The sequence below is a fragment of the Anopheles coustani genome, chromosome 2 (assembly GCF_943734705.1).
Source record: "Anopheles coustani chromosome 2, idAnoCousDA_361_x.2, whole genome shotgun sequence".
In the NCBI taxonomy this organism is placed as follows: Eukaryota; Metazoa; Arthropoda; class Insecta; order Diptera; family Culicidae; genus Anopheles; species Anopheles coustani.
In genome coordinates this window covers 78360209-78376212 of record NC_071289.1, presented here as the reverse complement: position 1 = coordinate 78376212, position 16004 = coordinate 78360209, and the positions used below count along the sequence as shown (strand labels likewise).

General features: G+C 43.0%; 1 protein-coding gene across 1 annotated transcript in view; it reads left to right on the top strand.

Moving 5' to 3' along the window:
• LOC131265097 (zwei Ig domain protein zig-8) overlaps window positions 1-16004 on the top strand; it is a 104674-nt gene that overhangs the window by 27537 nt on the left and 61133 nt on the right. Inside the window, exons 2-3 of the mRNA XM_058267359.1 lie at window positions 1705-1835; window positions 12665-12754. Coding sequence (XP_058123342.1) covers window positions 1705-1835; window positions 12665-12754 — 221 coding nt within the window. The remainder of the gene's footprint in view (window positions 1-1704; window positions 1836-12664; window positions 12755-16004) is intronic.

Here is a 16004-nt window from a genome sequence, read left to right as displayed (position 1 = left end):
TTAACAACGTTAAAGTGGGTGTTCGATTTCGTGGTTAGAACGAGTATTTATAACGCACTGTACTCCTATTACAACTGAAAAAATACCTCTTTTCTCGAAGCTTTTTTTGTTATAGTCTTCCAATCAATGACCATTCATTTTATAAAATTAATATTGTTAGTTATGACATGCAATGACATGGAAATCTTTTTTTATTATTCGTTATAAATTATATATGACATGGTAAATTATTATTTTTATGATTGAAAATATCCTGAGTTCTTTCGCGGCTTTCAATTTCTAACGGCTTCCAGCTCTTTTGTTTATTTTTCAGAGGCAAAAATCTGTAGAGTCGTCGTGGTGTATCTACCTAAAATTTCAAATCGAATCAATGATTCTGAAATGATAAAAAAGCTACATTTTTACGTCCAGTGTCCTTTCGCTTTTATAAAGCTTTATTTCAACATCAGTTAATCAAAAAGATCAAAAAGCATTAGTTGTTCTATGAAAAAAGGTAGTCATGGTACCTTTTCTCTATAAAGGTAGGATTTAAAAAATGGAAGCTTTTACCTTCGCCAAACAATTGATGCGTGAGTCGATTCAATTTGAAATCCCTTTTCTTTTGCAGTGTTGACAAGTTTTTACAAGTTGCCATTTCGGTCGAAGGTCATTCGTGGGTCATTTTTTTTTTACCTTCCTCATTATGCCTTCCACTTTCGATCGCCTTACTGCTCCTAATTGCCGACCGGACGAGATCTAGCTAGAACGAAAAGAAAAACGCAATGAAGCCATGGTTGCCATAATTGAAATGTTACCGAAGGGCAATCACGCACGCTTTTGAAAGTTTAGGTCGGAAAAGTGGAAAGCATCAAGAGAAAAAAAACTCGATGCGCGATTACTTGAGAGTGAACCGGACATGACGAAGAGGTGGATAGTTGGTGGGCGAAAGCAAAAAATTCAAGCAGGGCTGCCATTTTCTCCCGTTTTTCACGCAGGTTCCATCCGCCCCATCCCGACCGCGGGTACCTAATGGGTGGAAATTCTAATTATCGAACTCCGCTCCTCGGGGTCTGTTCACGTCACGATCACGTCCATTCCACGCGGGACCGGGTGCGGTAATGACCAAAGTTCGAACATTGCAATCACTTTCCGCCAGCATTTTGCGGCGTACGCAGAACCGCTCCAAAGGTGAGCCATAAACCTACGATGCGGACAACCAGCAAACTGCGCGAGGGATGGACCGGTGGGCGGACAGCTCGGGGCGTTACTTTCGGGTTAACTTGAAGGGAAAAAAAGTAGAAACCAAACGCACCACTCTAATGACGAGCTACGAGCCTGATAGAGACGTTACCGGCACGCGGTTTTGCCCCTTTTTAACGTGGACGAGATCTTTCCTCCGTTTGTCTCGAGATCCAAATCGGCGGACAGGCTAGCAGTAAAAGCAATAAATTTAGCTGAACACTTCACTAACCCCGTGTTCGAGAGCCGTTGATCGTCCCTACTCACGAACATCACACGTTAGGGAAAGGCTCGCTGGCTCGCAAAGAAAGCAAAACGTGGCCACGGCCGAGAGAAAGGCGTCGGCTAAGCGATGGTCATTTCGGCCCATTTATTCACTTATCTGATTACCGATATGTATGTTTCGCGCTGCGAGCCGCTCTAGGAAAGGTGTTTAACGGTTCACGAACCTTATCTCTTCTTTTGTCCGTTTTCTTTTTTTTCCAGACAACAAATCAATACTGGCCAACACGGACTGGAAGAAGCTGTGGGTGGAGTCGGGGCAGCTCGGGAGCTCCGGCGGCAGGATAGACAATCACCTTGATAGCAGTGATTCGACGCTAATAGACGATGGCGAGGTAAGTGAGCAGTCACGATTTCAATATCTGATATTAATGTGCTACTTTTACGAGAGTGTTTCAATTTTCATAACTGATTTAGAGTCACCTGAAATGGTATTAATGTTGAAATAGATTTGTATCAAACTCATATTCTTTTGATGCAACAGATTTCCACTATTGGGCTTTGTTGTTGTTTGTGTTGTTTTATCAAAGAAGATAGTTTTTCGTTCGATTATTTAATTTTATTCAACAAAATCTGTTTATCGATACAAAGAGTGCGTACAACCTTGAGTAGATTTAAGCCATATTGAATAAGTTACGAAAACTTGAGTATGTTGCCTAACATTTACAGAAGTGCATTCAAGGATCACGAATCCAAGTCTGCTCAGTATTCTTTGAGTAACATATTGACTTGATAATGATGTTGATGTTACTTGATGAATGTCAGCTTGATTAGAATAATTTATTTCAACACTTATTATAACTTTATTTATCATAAAGCAATCTTGTACATATTTTAGCTTTTTTAACTAAAAAACTGAAATACTAAAAACTCGACCAATACTGAATCGTCTCTTCTGAAACTTTTCACTCATTAAGTTTAAGTACTGCAGATGTTGTTGAAAGTTTGTTTGATCACTATTTTTTGATAAAATCATTTAAATTTTAGAATTTAAACTCAGTTTTACTAACACAAGCAAAACAAGCATGTAAACAAATGTCAAAGTGTATCAAACATAGTTAAATTAAGGTTTATACATTACGGGGAAATTGATGAAATATCAAACTTTTTAAATATGTCGTGATTGTAACTATTAAATTCAAACATATCTTTCAACTATTAGTTAAAACCATAATTCTATTCTCAATCCCTTCGTCACCGAGCAACGTCGAGGCGTCAAGCTAGTCTTTCATAAAAGTAAGAATAATTTGCTTTTCCCAATTTTTTCATGCGACAAATCGTAGTCGTGGAAGTCGTGAAATTCATGAAAAATGTATAATACACACTAATCTATTACATCAGTTTTGTTGAATGACGTAATTCAGCTGAAAACATGCCTACGCGTTTTATCTCAACTGGGGCCATCTTGGCCCATTTTCCCTTACTTTATGATGTTTGCAGTTTGAGTGATATCGCTATAAAAGCTCATTAGTTAATCTATTTTAAAGGAGCCGTTAAATTGATTTAAACAATTTTCTTTGTACACAAAATAAAGCTTAATGAAGCATGGCATGTCTTTCAACGCCGTTGTACACAACTTTCTTCACTACTAATTTGCATTGCAGCTTCATTTTGCTCAAATTGAAGCAACACTGCGTGAAAGTAACTTCTCCACGGCACGGTCGAGAAAACCCCGCTTTGCTGTGCAGCTGCGCGCTCATTACGCCATTTAACGAGCGGAAAAGATTCCCGGTACTAATTACCAGGTGTTAGCCCGACACACCTTCGCCGAATGCGCTCGCGCCAGTCGGAAAACTTTCGCTCCGATCCCAGCTGGTTCATGTTACCCTACCCGGGATGACACTCTTGAACCCGAGGTTCTCGACAAGTTTGTCGGCCTCTAAAGTTCAAGTGAGCGTGTGCTGCGATAAAAAGGTCCTGTCCTGGAGATGGAGTAGAAAAACAACGAAAAGAATTGTCGAAACAAAAAAAAACTACAGATCCTAAGCAAAGACACATCTTCCCGTAAGCAGAAGCACCCGTAAATAGATAATCATCCACCCAGAACGATTTGGCCCTCCGGGCTGCAATCTGCGTCCACCCGGGGAAGTTGCCGGAATCATTTCAAATAAGCAAAATTAATTAACATCATGTCGTCGCCGGATCGTGGAGTACATAATATCCCCCCCCCCCCCCCCTTCCCTTCCTTCCCCTCCCTATCCTGTCCGTCCGAGATTCATTCTCTGTCCCGGACAATGAACGGAAGGTTCCTTGCGGGAGATTGTTATGATCCTGCCGTAGATGGGATATGCCTGTGACTTTTCCTGAAAGTCCAGGGGAGGAGGTCTGTTTTTATTTACCCTTGGACAACAACAACAACAACAACAGCGCACACAAGCGAGCGTATCTCTTTGTTTGAATGTCGGTGTGTATGTATGTGTGTGTGTGTGTTTTTTTTTCATTTCTTTTGTTATGCCACGGGACGCCCGGATCGTTTAAAGGCAAACTTTGAGAAACTGTTGCTTTTTCTCGTTGAAGAAAAATATTGTTCGCCAGTGTCCGTTTAGTTTAAAGTTATTTTATGAACCTGGAAAAAACAACACAAAATATACACTTTTTAACAGTTACAGTAACAGTTACTTTTTAACATGTTACATCATAGAAGGTGATGCAATCGTTTCCGCTTATCGAAACGGTTTCAAAAGTGCTCCTCCCTCTAATAGCCCCGTTCCGCCGCTTTGTATCGAATCTCCAATCGGTGGCGCAGGATGTGCCGCTGTCATTAACATTTCCGACATCGGCACGGCGGGGGGGTCCATCACCTTTCGGCTCACGTTTTTACGCTCCACGGAGGTGAGCACTGCGCGCACTGTCCAGCCTCGTCTCAATTGACATAGAAGATGTTGATACACACCTTTCCCGGAAGCCGCCGTTGAGGAATGTTGAAGGTGGGGGTGGTGGGTGTTGAGGTGATGGAATTACTCACACTCCACAAGCTAATGATGTTAGGTTTGAGGCCGGAGTGACAATCTTCCTTCGGTCGTCGGGGCCGAAATCGAGATAAACCGGAACCGGATGAAAAACACTCTTCCCCCCGGGAGGGGGTCACGACGCCAGAATGTCGTTGTCTACAGTGTCGCTGTTGAAGGGGATGGTGAAAAAAATAGGGGAAAAAAAGCGGAAGAAAATCGCACCCAACACTATTAATATCTGCTCGGCTGATGCTGTCTCGTTGGTCGCAGATTTGGAGCTTCCCCAACTGACCCATGTTAAGTATTTGGACAGCTTGAACGACGTGTACGACGGTCAACGCCGGAAGAAGGCAGGCTAGGTGAGGGAGAGAGAAATGTAGTGAAAGGACAAAAGCGGCAAGCGATCGTCAGCGGAAACATCTGCAAACGCAGTTTACCTGCGACTGTCATGATGGAGTGAATGTGTCCTGAACCGATGACACCCTTTGATGCAGGATGGTATTTATTTCGTTCGAGAAAAACCTTTAGCTTTCCATACAAAGAAAAACAAGCAAGGGAGGGGTAAAGAGAAGATAGTTAGTTACGTAAATATGGCCGAAACTAACCCGTGTTGGTCTTTTTCACCCATCCTTTCCATTCGTCGGACCTCCGCGCGTGACATGCGAGAAGGTGTGGAAAACACCTTTCGTTAGCCCATTTTCTTCTTCACTGCGAACGGACGCAGGTTCGGTGGGTTATCCCTCGCATCCGCGTGGCGAAAATGGTAACGAGCGAATGACCTAAATTTTTTTTTGCTGCCCTATTTTCTCCTCGCCTGCGCCGTAAATCGTCCAAATCGGATTGTGAAGAGGGACAGGCGAGACTGAAGGGAAAGCAAAATAAAACCCGGCAGGAATGCCGCACCGTGGAAAACGGAATAGTTATTCCGGTGCTGGCTGGTGGTTATTTTTCTCCCGCTGATCAATTTATCTTCGGCCGCCTGTCTACGGGCGTTGTGAGTTTGTTCGTCTTCGTCGAGAAGACCACCGTGCGCCGGCAGCAACCCGTCGCCTCGAACACCCTTGTCACTGTCGGGGCGTAATTTTGCATCATTTGTCATTTAGGTTTCGCTTGTTTTGGGAGTAATTTTGTGTGTGTGTGTGCGGCGATGCTTTCGCGGTGGGAAATGTAACAGCATCCGAATCCGACCGGAAACATACCGCTTGCCGGTGACCTAGAAGAGTGACCGCAGCAGCCCACGGTCTGTTTCCTTCCGAGAAGGCACACATCTGGCACGAGGTTAGGAAAAATTGCTTCCCTGCGCGGCGAATGCAACGGCGACAGTTGGCCCGAGGAAATCTTGATTACTTCGAACGCCGCTGTTAAACAGGATGAAAATAAACAAAAAAAAACCCTAACGAATCGGTCACTTCAATTGATGGTGGTGGTTTTTTTTTTCGTTTGTTATATTTGCAATAGAAAGGGAACGAAAACCACACAACCATGACCATCGTGACGATGGGAAAGGAAGGCGCGATGGTAATGGGAGGGAAATCAATTTCTCAATTTTCTACTCAATTGGCCGCGAATGGCAAAAATATTTTTGCCTATCGGTCCGCCAGCCCCGATCGATGTCAAGGTTGACTGATTTGAATTGTGCGATTGCAAAACCGTTTGACGAATGGATGGTTGCTGAAACGATTTTTTGTGTGTTTTTTTTTTTGCGAGTCCATTTTCTCCCCAGTCACGCTAATCCATTGTGAATGTTTATTTGAGCTTGATTCAGGGTCATGTTTTGACGCTTTTTTTTGTGTTTCGTGTGGTTACATAAATTCCATGCTATTCAAAACCCAACGAATTAAATTATATACACTCTTATGTAAACATACTCAATTTTCCACCAGGCTTTCCATTAAGTAAACCGATATGTTCATATGATCGAAAGGATCAATTATTGCCGAACGTAATCACGGGTCTATATAAAACCCTTCCTCGTGCTTTTAGACTTAAGATTAAAGGGCTTGGCGTGCCGTATTTTCGTTTTGTTCCACTTTCGAGCCACAGAAACGACGCATAATCGCGAACGCAATTCCTTTGAATGGTAAAAATTAATTACAAGTTTCCGATATCCTTCACTCGCCAACGAACCGGATGCCTTTCATATATTACACATCAAAGCTCACACCCCATACACACTACTAGAATAACCCTTGAAAATTGGTTTCTTGTTTCCGCCGTAATGGCGGCTGTTCGTAACGTGGTGTTAACGAAATGATGTTTCACGGTTTGTTTATTTTAATAGCTCTTTCATCGCTGGGGAGGGGGGGGGGGGGGAATGGTTCGTGGGACAGAGAGTGCCTGAAACAATTGTGAGTGGAAAATGTTGATGGTAAAATCAAGAGGTGACTAGGTGGGGAGGCGTGTCTACCTTATGAACCCCGCGCGCCGGCAACCGGAAACAAATGATGTCACTCCCATCCGGTTGGGCTTGACGGTGTTTGGTGCCGGTGAACGGTAACCATTGCTTTGCACGCCATCGACTTTGCACATTGGCTGGCTTTTTAGCAAGGAGGAAACAAAGATATGCGAGTAGAGTTTTGGTGATGGTTGTGGTGAGACTTTTATCACTCGCAAGAAAAACGAATTAAAATAAATTCGAACCGCGTCCCCGTCCGGAAGCAGAGCACAGAGAGAAGTTCCAGCAGTGCCATACTCCGGCGGAAATGGAACATATCTATGGTTTTCGTTTTGATGACTACAGTTTTGCCTGGTTATTTTTATCTTTCGCTAGGGTAGCATGGCATTGTGAGAACGCAAAGTTTGGGAACGTCCTAGCGTGATGGTCATATCCTCGCAGCACGCCGGACAAGAGTTATAGGGCCCGAGAACAAGATACAAGCGAAACCGAGCAGCAAAAACCACCCCGATGATGTTACACCCGGCCGGATGGGGCGGGATATGGGATGTGGAAAAGTGTGGCTGTGGAAAAGTTTAGTACCCACCGCCTGTCAGAACCCCTTGGCTCCACCTGCAAACACCAGCTCGACCCCCCCCCCCCCCCCTTCCTTCCCACCATTCTAACGCTTTAGATGAGCGACACGTTGTAACAGTGGAAAGTTTTTCAATTTCACAAATTGTTCCCGACATTACGAGCTTGCCTTGTTTCTTGACACTAACTTCAACGACGTTATCGGTCGGCGCCGGGTTTTAATGACACTCGCGGGTAGATCGGTGCGATTGGCGTGGCGGTTGGCCAACACAAACGGGCTCCGGGCGGTTTTGGAGGAAATCAAAGAAGAAAAACCGCACGCGCGCAAGCAGGCAAGCGACGATCGACGCCCAAGCGAGAAGCGACGTTTTTCACAGTGTTCATTGCGCCATGGTGGCTTCTGTGCAAGGTGCCTCTTTCTCGCCCATGCCAGAAACTGATAGCAACTCGTAGGAAGTCCGGAAAAATGGGGACATTTTCTTAGCCAAACGGCCAGCGAGCCGGTTGGGAAACGCCAACTTTACGCTCTCTCCCTTTTCAATACTTAACTACACTCCTTCCGATGTTGTATCTTTTTCCATTTTCTCAAACGAATCGGGGGAAACTTTCGTCCAGGAAAACTGGACGGCCTGCTTTCTTTCAAATGCTAGCAACCGCTGGTCGGGCAACCGTTTCGCATGAACTTTCCGTTTTTATGAGCTCCCCCTGGATGCAGCTTTCTTGCCACGACCGAACTTATCCAATGATTATGCTATTTAAGTTTGATGTCGAATCCGAAATGAAAACCAAACATGAAAAAGGGTAAAACATAGCTCTATCTTACATTCCGCCTGTGTTGCGCTCTGTGATCGCTAATCTGCAAAGTTCCTCGTCGTGGAAGACGTTTACTTTTACCTTTTTGGGTTTTCCACCCGACCGGCTTAAAAGCATTTGTTTCGTTTGCCATTTGAAAAAGCATCATATTGTTTGTCACTTTACGGGCCAGTCGACTGCAGTTGTACATATATTTTTCGTTGGTTTTTGGGAACCCCAACCCAAGAAGAAAAATTAATGTTTTCGTTTTACTTGTTGCACGGTTTATACTCAAAATTGTTTACATTCGGCTTATTTGGCCGAAAGTTGGAATTATTGAAATTCGTTCCATCCTAAAGTTAATGCTTTCGAAACAAAATTCATTAGCTTCGTAGTAGAAAACTTTTCTCATTTTCCTGCAATCCATCGTTCAATCGACTGAGACGGTTTTATCCGAAACACTTACCTCAAAGTCATAAAAGCCTTCTGCGAGCCTGTTCGGTTTTACTGTTTACCGAAACCGTGGCCGTGGCCAGCTGAAGAGCGCATTCCCGTGTTGCGGTTGCCGACCTGTTCGCTCGATTGCCTCTAATTTGGGCGTAATTCTTCAAACGCTCTTATCCCCGGCTCCGCAGCGCCATCCTGCCTCGAGACTCGAGCGTCGAAGGGCCACAGTTGTTCATCATCTGCCAAAGCTGGTCGGCTAAATCCGGTGAAAAATTAACTTCACCCACCAATGCATCAACTCACCGGCCTGCCCCGTTCCCTCCCGAAAAACGGTGGATCTTAAGCTGACGCAAAAACGGGGAGTTGGCAGCATTATGCCTCGGCTCAAGCAGAGATGATACGATCGTGATGTCGTTATTTGTCCGTATCCGCCGGGACTGGCCAAGCAAGCAAGAGTTTTGTCGCAATTCCTACGCAAACCGGAAACGGCCCGTCAAGAATGGACCAGTAACGAGCGGGAGGGGAGGGGGAGCCGATAAAATTTTAACCGTTTTACGACTTTCGAAAACATTCGCCAAACCTCTGCGGGCGAACGTTTACGTCAACCGGACCGGGGGGCACCCTCCCCGGATCGGGTGGAGGATCTTTTCCACCAGCTCGGACCGAACCAGCTCCGTCCTGCCGGGTGACATGCCGAAACATTGTAAAGCCCGCCGTAAACGGGCGAAAAGTTTCCATATTCGGGTCATTCGCCAGACAATGGCAGACCGTCATAAAAACGCACGATTCGACAAAATCCTAGCCACCGAACGGAGGCCACTCTTTCTCTCGATGGATGCGATAAGCACCGTGGAGGTTGACGGGTCCCGAAAATGTGTGCTGTACCGTGGGTCTTTTTGGTCCTGGCCGGTGAGTTATGGTTTTGACAGTTCGTCTCGGGGCCGAGAAGATGTGATAGATGCCCGACGGCCTTGGCACGACCGGACGGGTGACTACTGAATTGGAAACTGGATGGATCATATGTGGATGATGAATTTCCACGAATGCTATCCGTTGAACCCAAGCAGATACAATACATTACTTCACTGACCTTGTTGACAACGTTTTCCGCCTGAGTTAATTTATTTAAGAATCACGTTTTTTTTTAGTTCAAGGTGGTTCGTTACGTAAAACTTCATTCTAAAAACACCAGAAAAGTTCTTCCTTAAAAAAATCTACTTCATAATAGTGTTACCTATTTTAGATCGTACATAGATTGTTTTTTGAATCATAAAGAATACAACCACATACACAAACATGTTAATATTTGCTTGTGATATCATAATGTAAGCTGTCGTTCGGAAATGCAAACAATTAAAACTCTTTTACAATGGATGCAAAATAACACCGTGTGAGTGGGAAATAATTATCCAACGAGCTTTTGCAGATGGTGTTTTGGCTTTGATAAATTAAACTTTTCCAAACATTGGCCCGCGCTGGGAAAACTGTCCCAGTGCAAACAAACGCATTCTAATGCCCGGTCCAGACTCGTGGTGCGCATTTTCTCTCGGAACCGGGCTGCATAGAAATGAATCACATTTGCATTGCATTTGCACCGCACGATGCAGATGGCACGTGGTTGCTTTAACTGAAAATTAAACCATCCATTAAATATCATGATTTAGAGACATCGTTACGAAATGGTGAACGCCACAAAAACCCCCCCGCCCCCTTCTCGCAACCGATCGCATCGTGTGTGTGTGTGTGTGTGTGAGTATGTGGGCGTGCCCGTTACGAGCAGCGACATTCGAAACGTGAAACGACATTGAATAGTAAAACAAGCGAAACCAGGAAAAACACCATAAAACATGCCCACATTTTGTCCGACGGTTCGGGGCGAGTGATATTATCGCCCCTCGGTCCATAATTGAAGTTTCCCCCCCTCCCCCACGCCCTGTGGGGTTGAAATTGCATGCATGTTATTGCCTTTCGTGATGTTTTTTACCCCCTTTGTTGTAAGTGTGTTACCAAACTGGATTGGAAAGGGCTTTTCCATCCGTTATGATCCTATGAAAAGGGGGGAACACTGAAGAACAGTAACAAAAACCACTCATATTTTCTAACTGATTCCGTTGTGTGCAGGCAAATGGAAATTCTAGTCGAAACGAACACCCGAGCTAGCATTATCTGGCTCAAGCAGACGTGATTGTTTGTGATAGGGTTGAAATTGATACACTTTATGAAAGTGTAGTTTCATTACACTCAATGAAATCGGTTTGTGATTTTTATTTTCCTAATAAAACGATTGCTGATTAAAATCAGTAGTAACATCACATTTGAACTATTTTTTGTTATATAATCTCTTCTGATAGTTGAAATAAAACACATCCATTCTTTAGACTGTATGTGTGATTTCTGCTCTGCCAATATATACTTTTTCAGGGTTTTTCTTTGGCGAATCTATGCTCTCCAATTTATGTCTCATTTTCACGTCTGTGGTCCATTTTTAATTCAAAATAGGAAAGTAAGTGGTAAGAACCTGTGATGCTCCATCAAATCATACGTTCAAAGCAAAAAAACAGGGCGTGCCGAGTAAAGTATGTTTGCAAACCTGCCTTTACCGTGCAGGGAATCCAACCTTTGACAAACCAAAATCGGCTTTCGGCTGTCGTATTCAAGACGATCCTTTTGCGGCCCTACGAGCTAGGGAAATTTGAAAAATGATGCACGTGTGGAATGGAAAGGAAGAATCGTCTGAGAACGAGTGAGGTTGCGTTTGGGGCTGCTGAAAATAAATCTTTCACAACCATTTGACAAATATTGACTGCGGCATGCGGAATCGTACTCGCATCGGAAGTGGAAAGCGCCAACCAAGAGTATCGCACTCACATGCGCACACAAGTTCACACATGGTTCGGCTCACGCAAGCGCTATATGCAGCCCGTATACTACTTTATGGGTCGTTCGTCGAAACCGCCTCTACTGCACCCGACGACCCCTTGGACTGTGGTAAACCTTTCGAGCGAGAATCATCCAAAGCCAACCGCCGTGAGATATCGGTGCGAGTGAATGTTTGTGGCTGTGTGGGTCGGTTCGAAACGAGGAATCGGTTTCGTGTGGCACAAATTTCCAAAGTAGATTTTTATGTCCGTGCCTTTATTTGCATAATATTACGTATCCGCTCCAAATGTCAAGCGGAAAACCCGGGAGCGATAGAAAGGGCTCGAACACCCTTAAAGGGTTTTGGTTCTTGCGCTTTCAATACGATCCTGTTTGTCGTTTTTCACGACTCACCTGCTGGTGAGCTTGAATTGATTGTATAGATTACGTTTGTGGTGGCCTTTACTTCTGCTCTTTTTTGAAAGATTTTTACGATATGAAGTGCCAATTTGTTTGAAATTCATTTCGTTTGATTTAAATACTCTTTTTTGTCGTTTGTTATGGAGAAAAAGTGTTCTTCGAACCATCATTCACTTTCTTCCTACTTTCAAAATATGTTTTTCGAACAACAATCCAGCATAATTTTCCAAAACTTCCCAAAAATCTATCTTGATGAAAGCCATCGTTCCTACATTTAGCTGACAAATCAAAAGATTCTGAGACTTTGCTTCTGTCTTCGTTTCTTAGGAATGGCTTTTTCAAAGAGTGGACAGATTCTCGATTCCCACACTCTCACTCTTCTTCCCACTCCTTCTCTCGAGTTTCATTAATTTATTATTACATCAAATCGAAAACCATCGCATTATAATGCTGTGCCATTCGAAATAACGCTTTGACGGATGGACGAAACATTAGCAGCTAGCCCGCATTCATCAATCACGAAGATAAATGAGGATTATTAGTATTAAAGTGATACCATCGGTTTCGCAATGCTGTGGCCGTGACCGTGGCAACGCCATCTGCCGTGTAATGTAATTTATATTTTGCACAAATTACTGCTAGTCTCTCTTCGTGCTGTTTGCGTTTCGTAAGGAAATATCATCCCTCCGTCTAACACATTATCCTTCGCTCTCCTCTCTACTTGCAGGTGATGGCGCACAACACAACCGTCCAGCTGGGGGGAGTGGCGTTCCTGGTGTGCAAAGTGGCCGGCGTGGACAGAGTGGGTGTAAATTGGGTTTGTTTAAGTGTTTGATTTGCATTCCTCCACACTAACGTACACCACACTCCTTTCACATCTGAAGTACTAGTGAACCTCGTAGATATTGCACGTGAAGTTTTTAACATTGTCGAGTTTCGTCCCTTTTTAGCACTGAAAAAAGGTTGCTGTGAAAATGCAATTTTTCTTGAAATAGGAATTTTCATTGTATTTGTACAGAATAATCGTAGATTTCCTAAAAATGTTCAAACCCTTTCCGCAGTTGCCCTGAAAACCTTGCCTTCTATTGGATGTTATATGTTTTCCTTCTTTCATTACTGCACCAATTCTTGTTGGGAACTACTATGTTGAACCACAATTGTTTTGCTTACGAAAATATGAACCCTTTGAGGACCATAAGCTATTCAAGATTAAAATTGTCAATACAACACAATATTTTGGCTATTTGGGGTGTAAAATAAGAGAATATCACCTGAAAAACCTAGCAGTCTGTGTAGGTTTTTTATAATTTCATGGGAAATATTTTTCCCTATGAACCATAAAAGTAAAAAAAATGACGTGTATAGTGATGATATCGGAATTTTTTGAATTACAAATTACATATAAAAATTATGAAAAAAAAATCTTAACCATTTCTATAAAAACATAGTAAATTCCTCAAGTCTAATAAACTTCCCAAATACTGAATTGTTGTTGTTGGTTGAACCCACGAACGTTTTGGTTTTGGAGCAATTAATTTTGATAGTTCTTTTTTGTTTATTCGTTCAGAAAGACATTTACTACCTTTGACATAATGTTTTCTTTGATGTTTCGTTTCAATAGTATCGTTTTAATAATAGTTAATCAAACAGTAACGAGTTTTGTAGATGGGAAAAATATTTCCCTTCGTCGTGAAAGGGTTAAACCACATTCATACAATCATCACATCACGGGAGGATGAAACCCGTTTCCATATTTTCAATTTTCGCTGCTTTCGTTCTTCGTTGAAAATGCTATTTGATCACAACTCAACTCTTGAACAAATAAAACTTATTCATTTATTCTTCACATTGTATTGCGCATGAAACGTGCATTCCAACGAACAATCGAATGTTCGAACTCAATTAGTCGGCGTTTATTCCTGATAATAACAAGTTTATTCATACTGATGGTGGATTGCTTGGATACAAATTGGAATGGTTCTATTTGTTTTCATGTTGATTTAATAAATCAATCAATTTCGGAAGTAAACACTTCAACACGAATATTAGCCTGGATTAAGATTAAATCTTTACCTGCTGTTATTGGGTATTGATATTTGAAAATAATTGTACTTTTCCAGTAATAATGAATTTGAAAAAAATAGCTCGTGGCTCTTTGTTGGCTCTTCAAAGTTTAAAAACAACACAAAACAAAACAAAATGCGCGTGGATTTGTTTGACTGTTCACAGTGAATGCTCCCATTTTAAAATGGAAATGATGCAATTATGTTTTTGATGAGGTATCAGATACATTTTTTTCTCGTGAACTTTGTGTTGTTTGAATGATATTTTAGTTTTCACAACTCTTCCTACGGGAGGATCGCTGTACAGGGATAATAACTCCCGCTTTTGTTCTCCATGAGTGTTGAGAACTTGTCCACTCCTTGCCAATACGGGAGGAAAAATTATCAACCGTACTCATAACGTTTGATGTTTTTGTGTCGCCCGTATGCCGTAAACTCTTGTCCTCGATGCAGTTTGTATGTTGTCTCTCACATCGGACGGAGAAGAAACAGTTTGAATTATTAACCTAGCCATCAGCCGTGATTCATTTTCCTTTTCTTCGACCCCGTAAAACGGCTTTACCGACGAGCGGCCGAACGACGAGCGCAACAAAGGACCCATCGGCATCGTGTACGGCCCGGTCGGAATGGTTGTAAGGGCAATAATTTATCTTTATGCTTATGATAACTTATTCGGGGCGAATGTGCGGTGGGGTCGTTGTTTTGTTTGGCCATTTCATATGACTCTTGCCATGAAAAACAGTAACAGCCGTTAGGTGTGCGGGCAGGATGGTGAAACAGAGCAGGGGGGGTTATAAATTAATGTTTATATTTCTCCCCATCGACCCACCCCCGTCGGGTGGCATCGGGGTTTCGAATCGATGCAGCAAAGGGTTTCGTTTTTTGTCAACCGTTACCACAACCAGCGGTAGCGAGGCTCGATTCGGGACAAACTTTACATATGCTAGTGATTATTTATGGAGACCCCCGATATTGAACCATCAAGTGCAAGTTGTTCTTTCATGTGTCTATTGTTTTCAAACGTACTGCGCACATGCTGTGACGCGAGACGCGTCGAAAAGTGGCCAAATAGGCAAAGGTCACAAACTTGGAACATTGCACAGTGACACGATCATCGGCATGAAAGAATTCACAATGGAACGAGGACAAACTAGGGGTCTTTTATGATTCTTTAAGGATTCATTGATATGAATTAATTGATATGAAAGCGAGATTCATTGATATGAATCTTTAACCTAAGATTCATTCAGATGGATTCATGAATCGTTGGGGATTCGAATCTTCAAATCCTAATGAATCTTCCGAAACCGTAATGTTTCTTGATGAATCTTTCATGGATCTGTCACGAATCTGCCTGATTCTTTCATAGGCGACATTCCTCACTAATTGCTTCATAAGTAATGCAAATTGGATATCCACTATTTTCCTTATTCGAATCAACCCCTGTAAAACTCGTTGATGATTAATGGAAAATTACCAGCCAAGCATGAGCTCATAAAAACCTCAATGCCCATTAAAGTCACTCATGCAGATTCGGATGTCACTGAACTAGTTTATAGTTTCCAATGAAGCCATTACCGAAAGTTCAGCATAATCCAACGCAGACGTCGTCAGAAACCGCCTGTTGCTTTACCGAGTGGCTAATCCACCGTACGCTCCACTTTGGCGGGAAAACGATCAACGCATCTCCTTGAATTATCCGTCGTTAAAAGTTTGCGACATAAAATTAGGCGCCGGAGCAATCAATAAGCAAACTGCGCACTTGAGCGGAATTGCTGGTAATAACATTTCAATATGAATCCATAAACCCCACACCCCGGCGGAGGAGGCAAAACGCGGTTCCGGGTTCGGTTCTGTTTATCATATTCACATTGAAGTATCGTCCCAGCGCATCTGGCCCCCCTTGTGTGCGCTGCTGGAGGCTGGAAGTTAGGTAGTTGATTTGATTAATCCAGACGTTCGGCTTGATGCTTTTCTGGCCTCCCCTCATGCTCATGTCCCGTC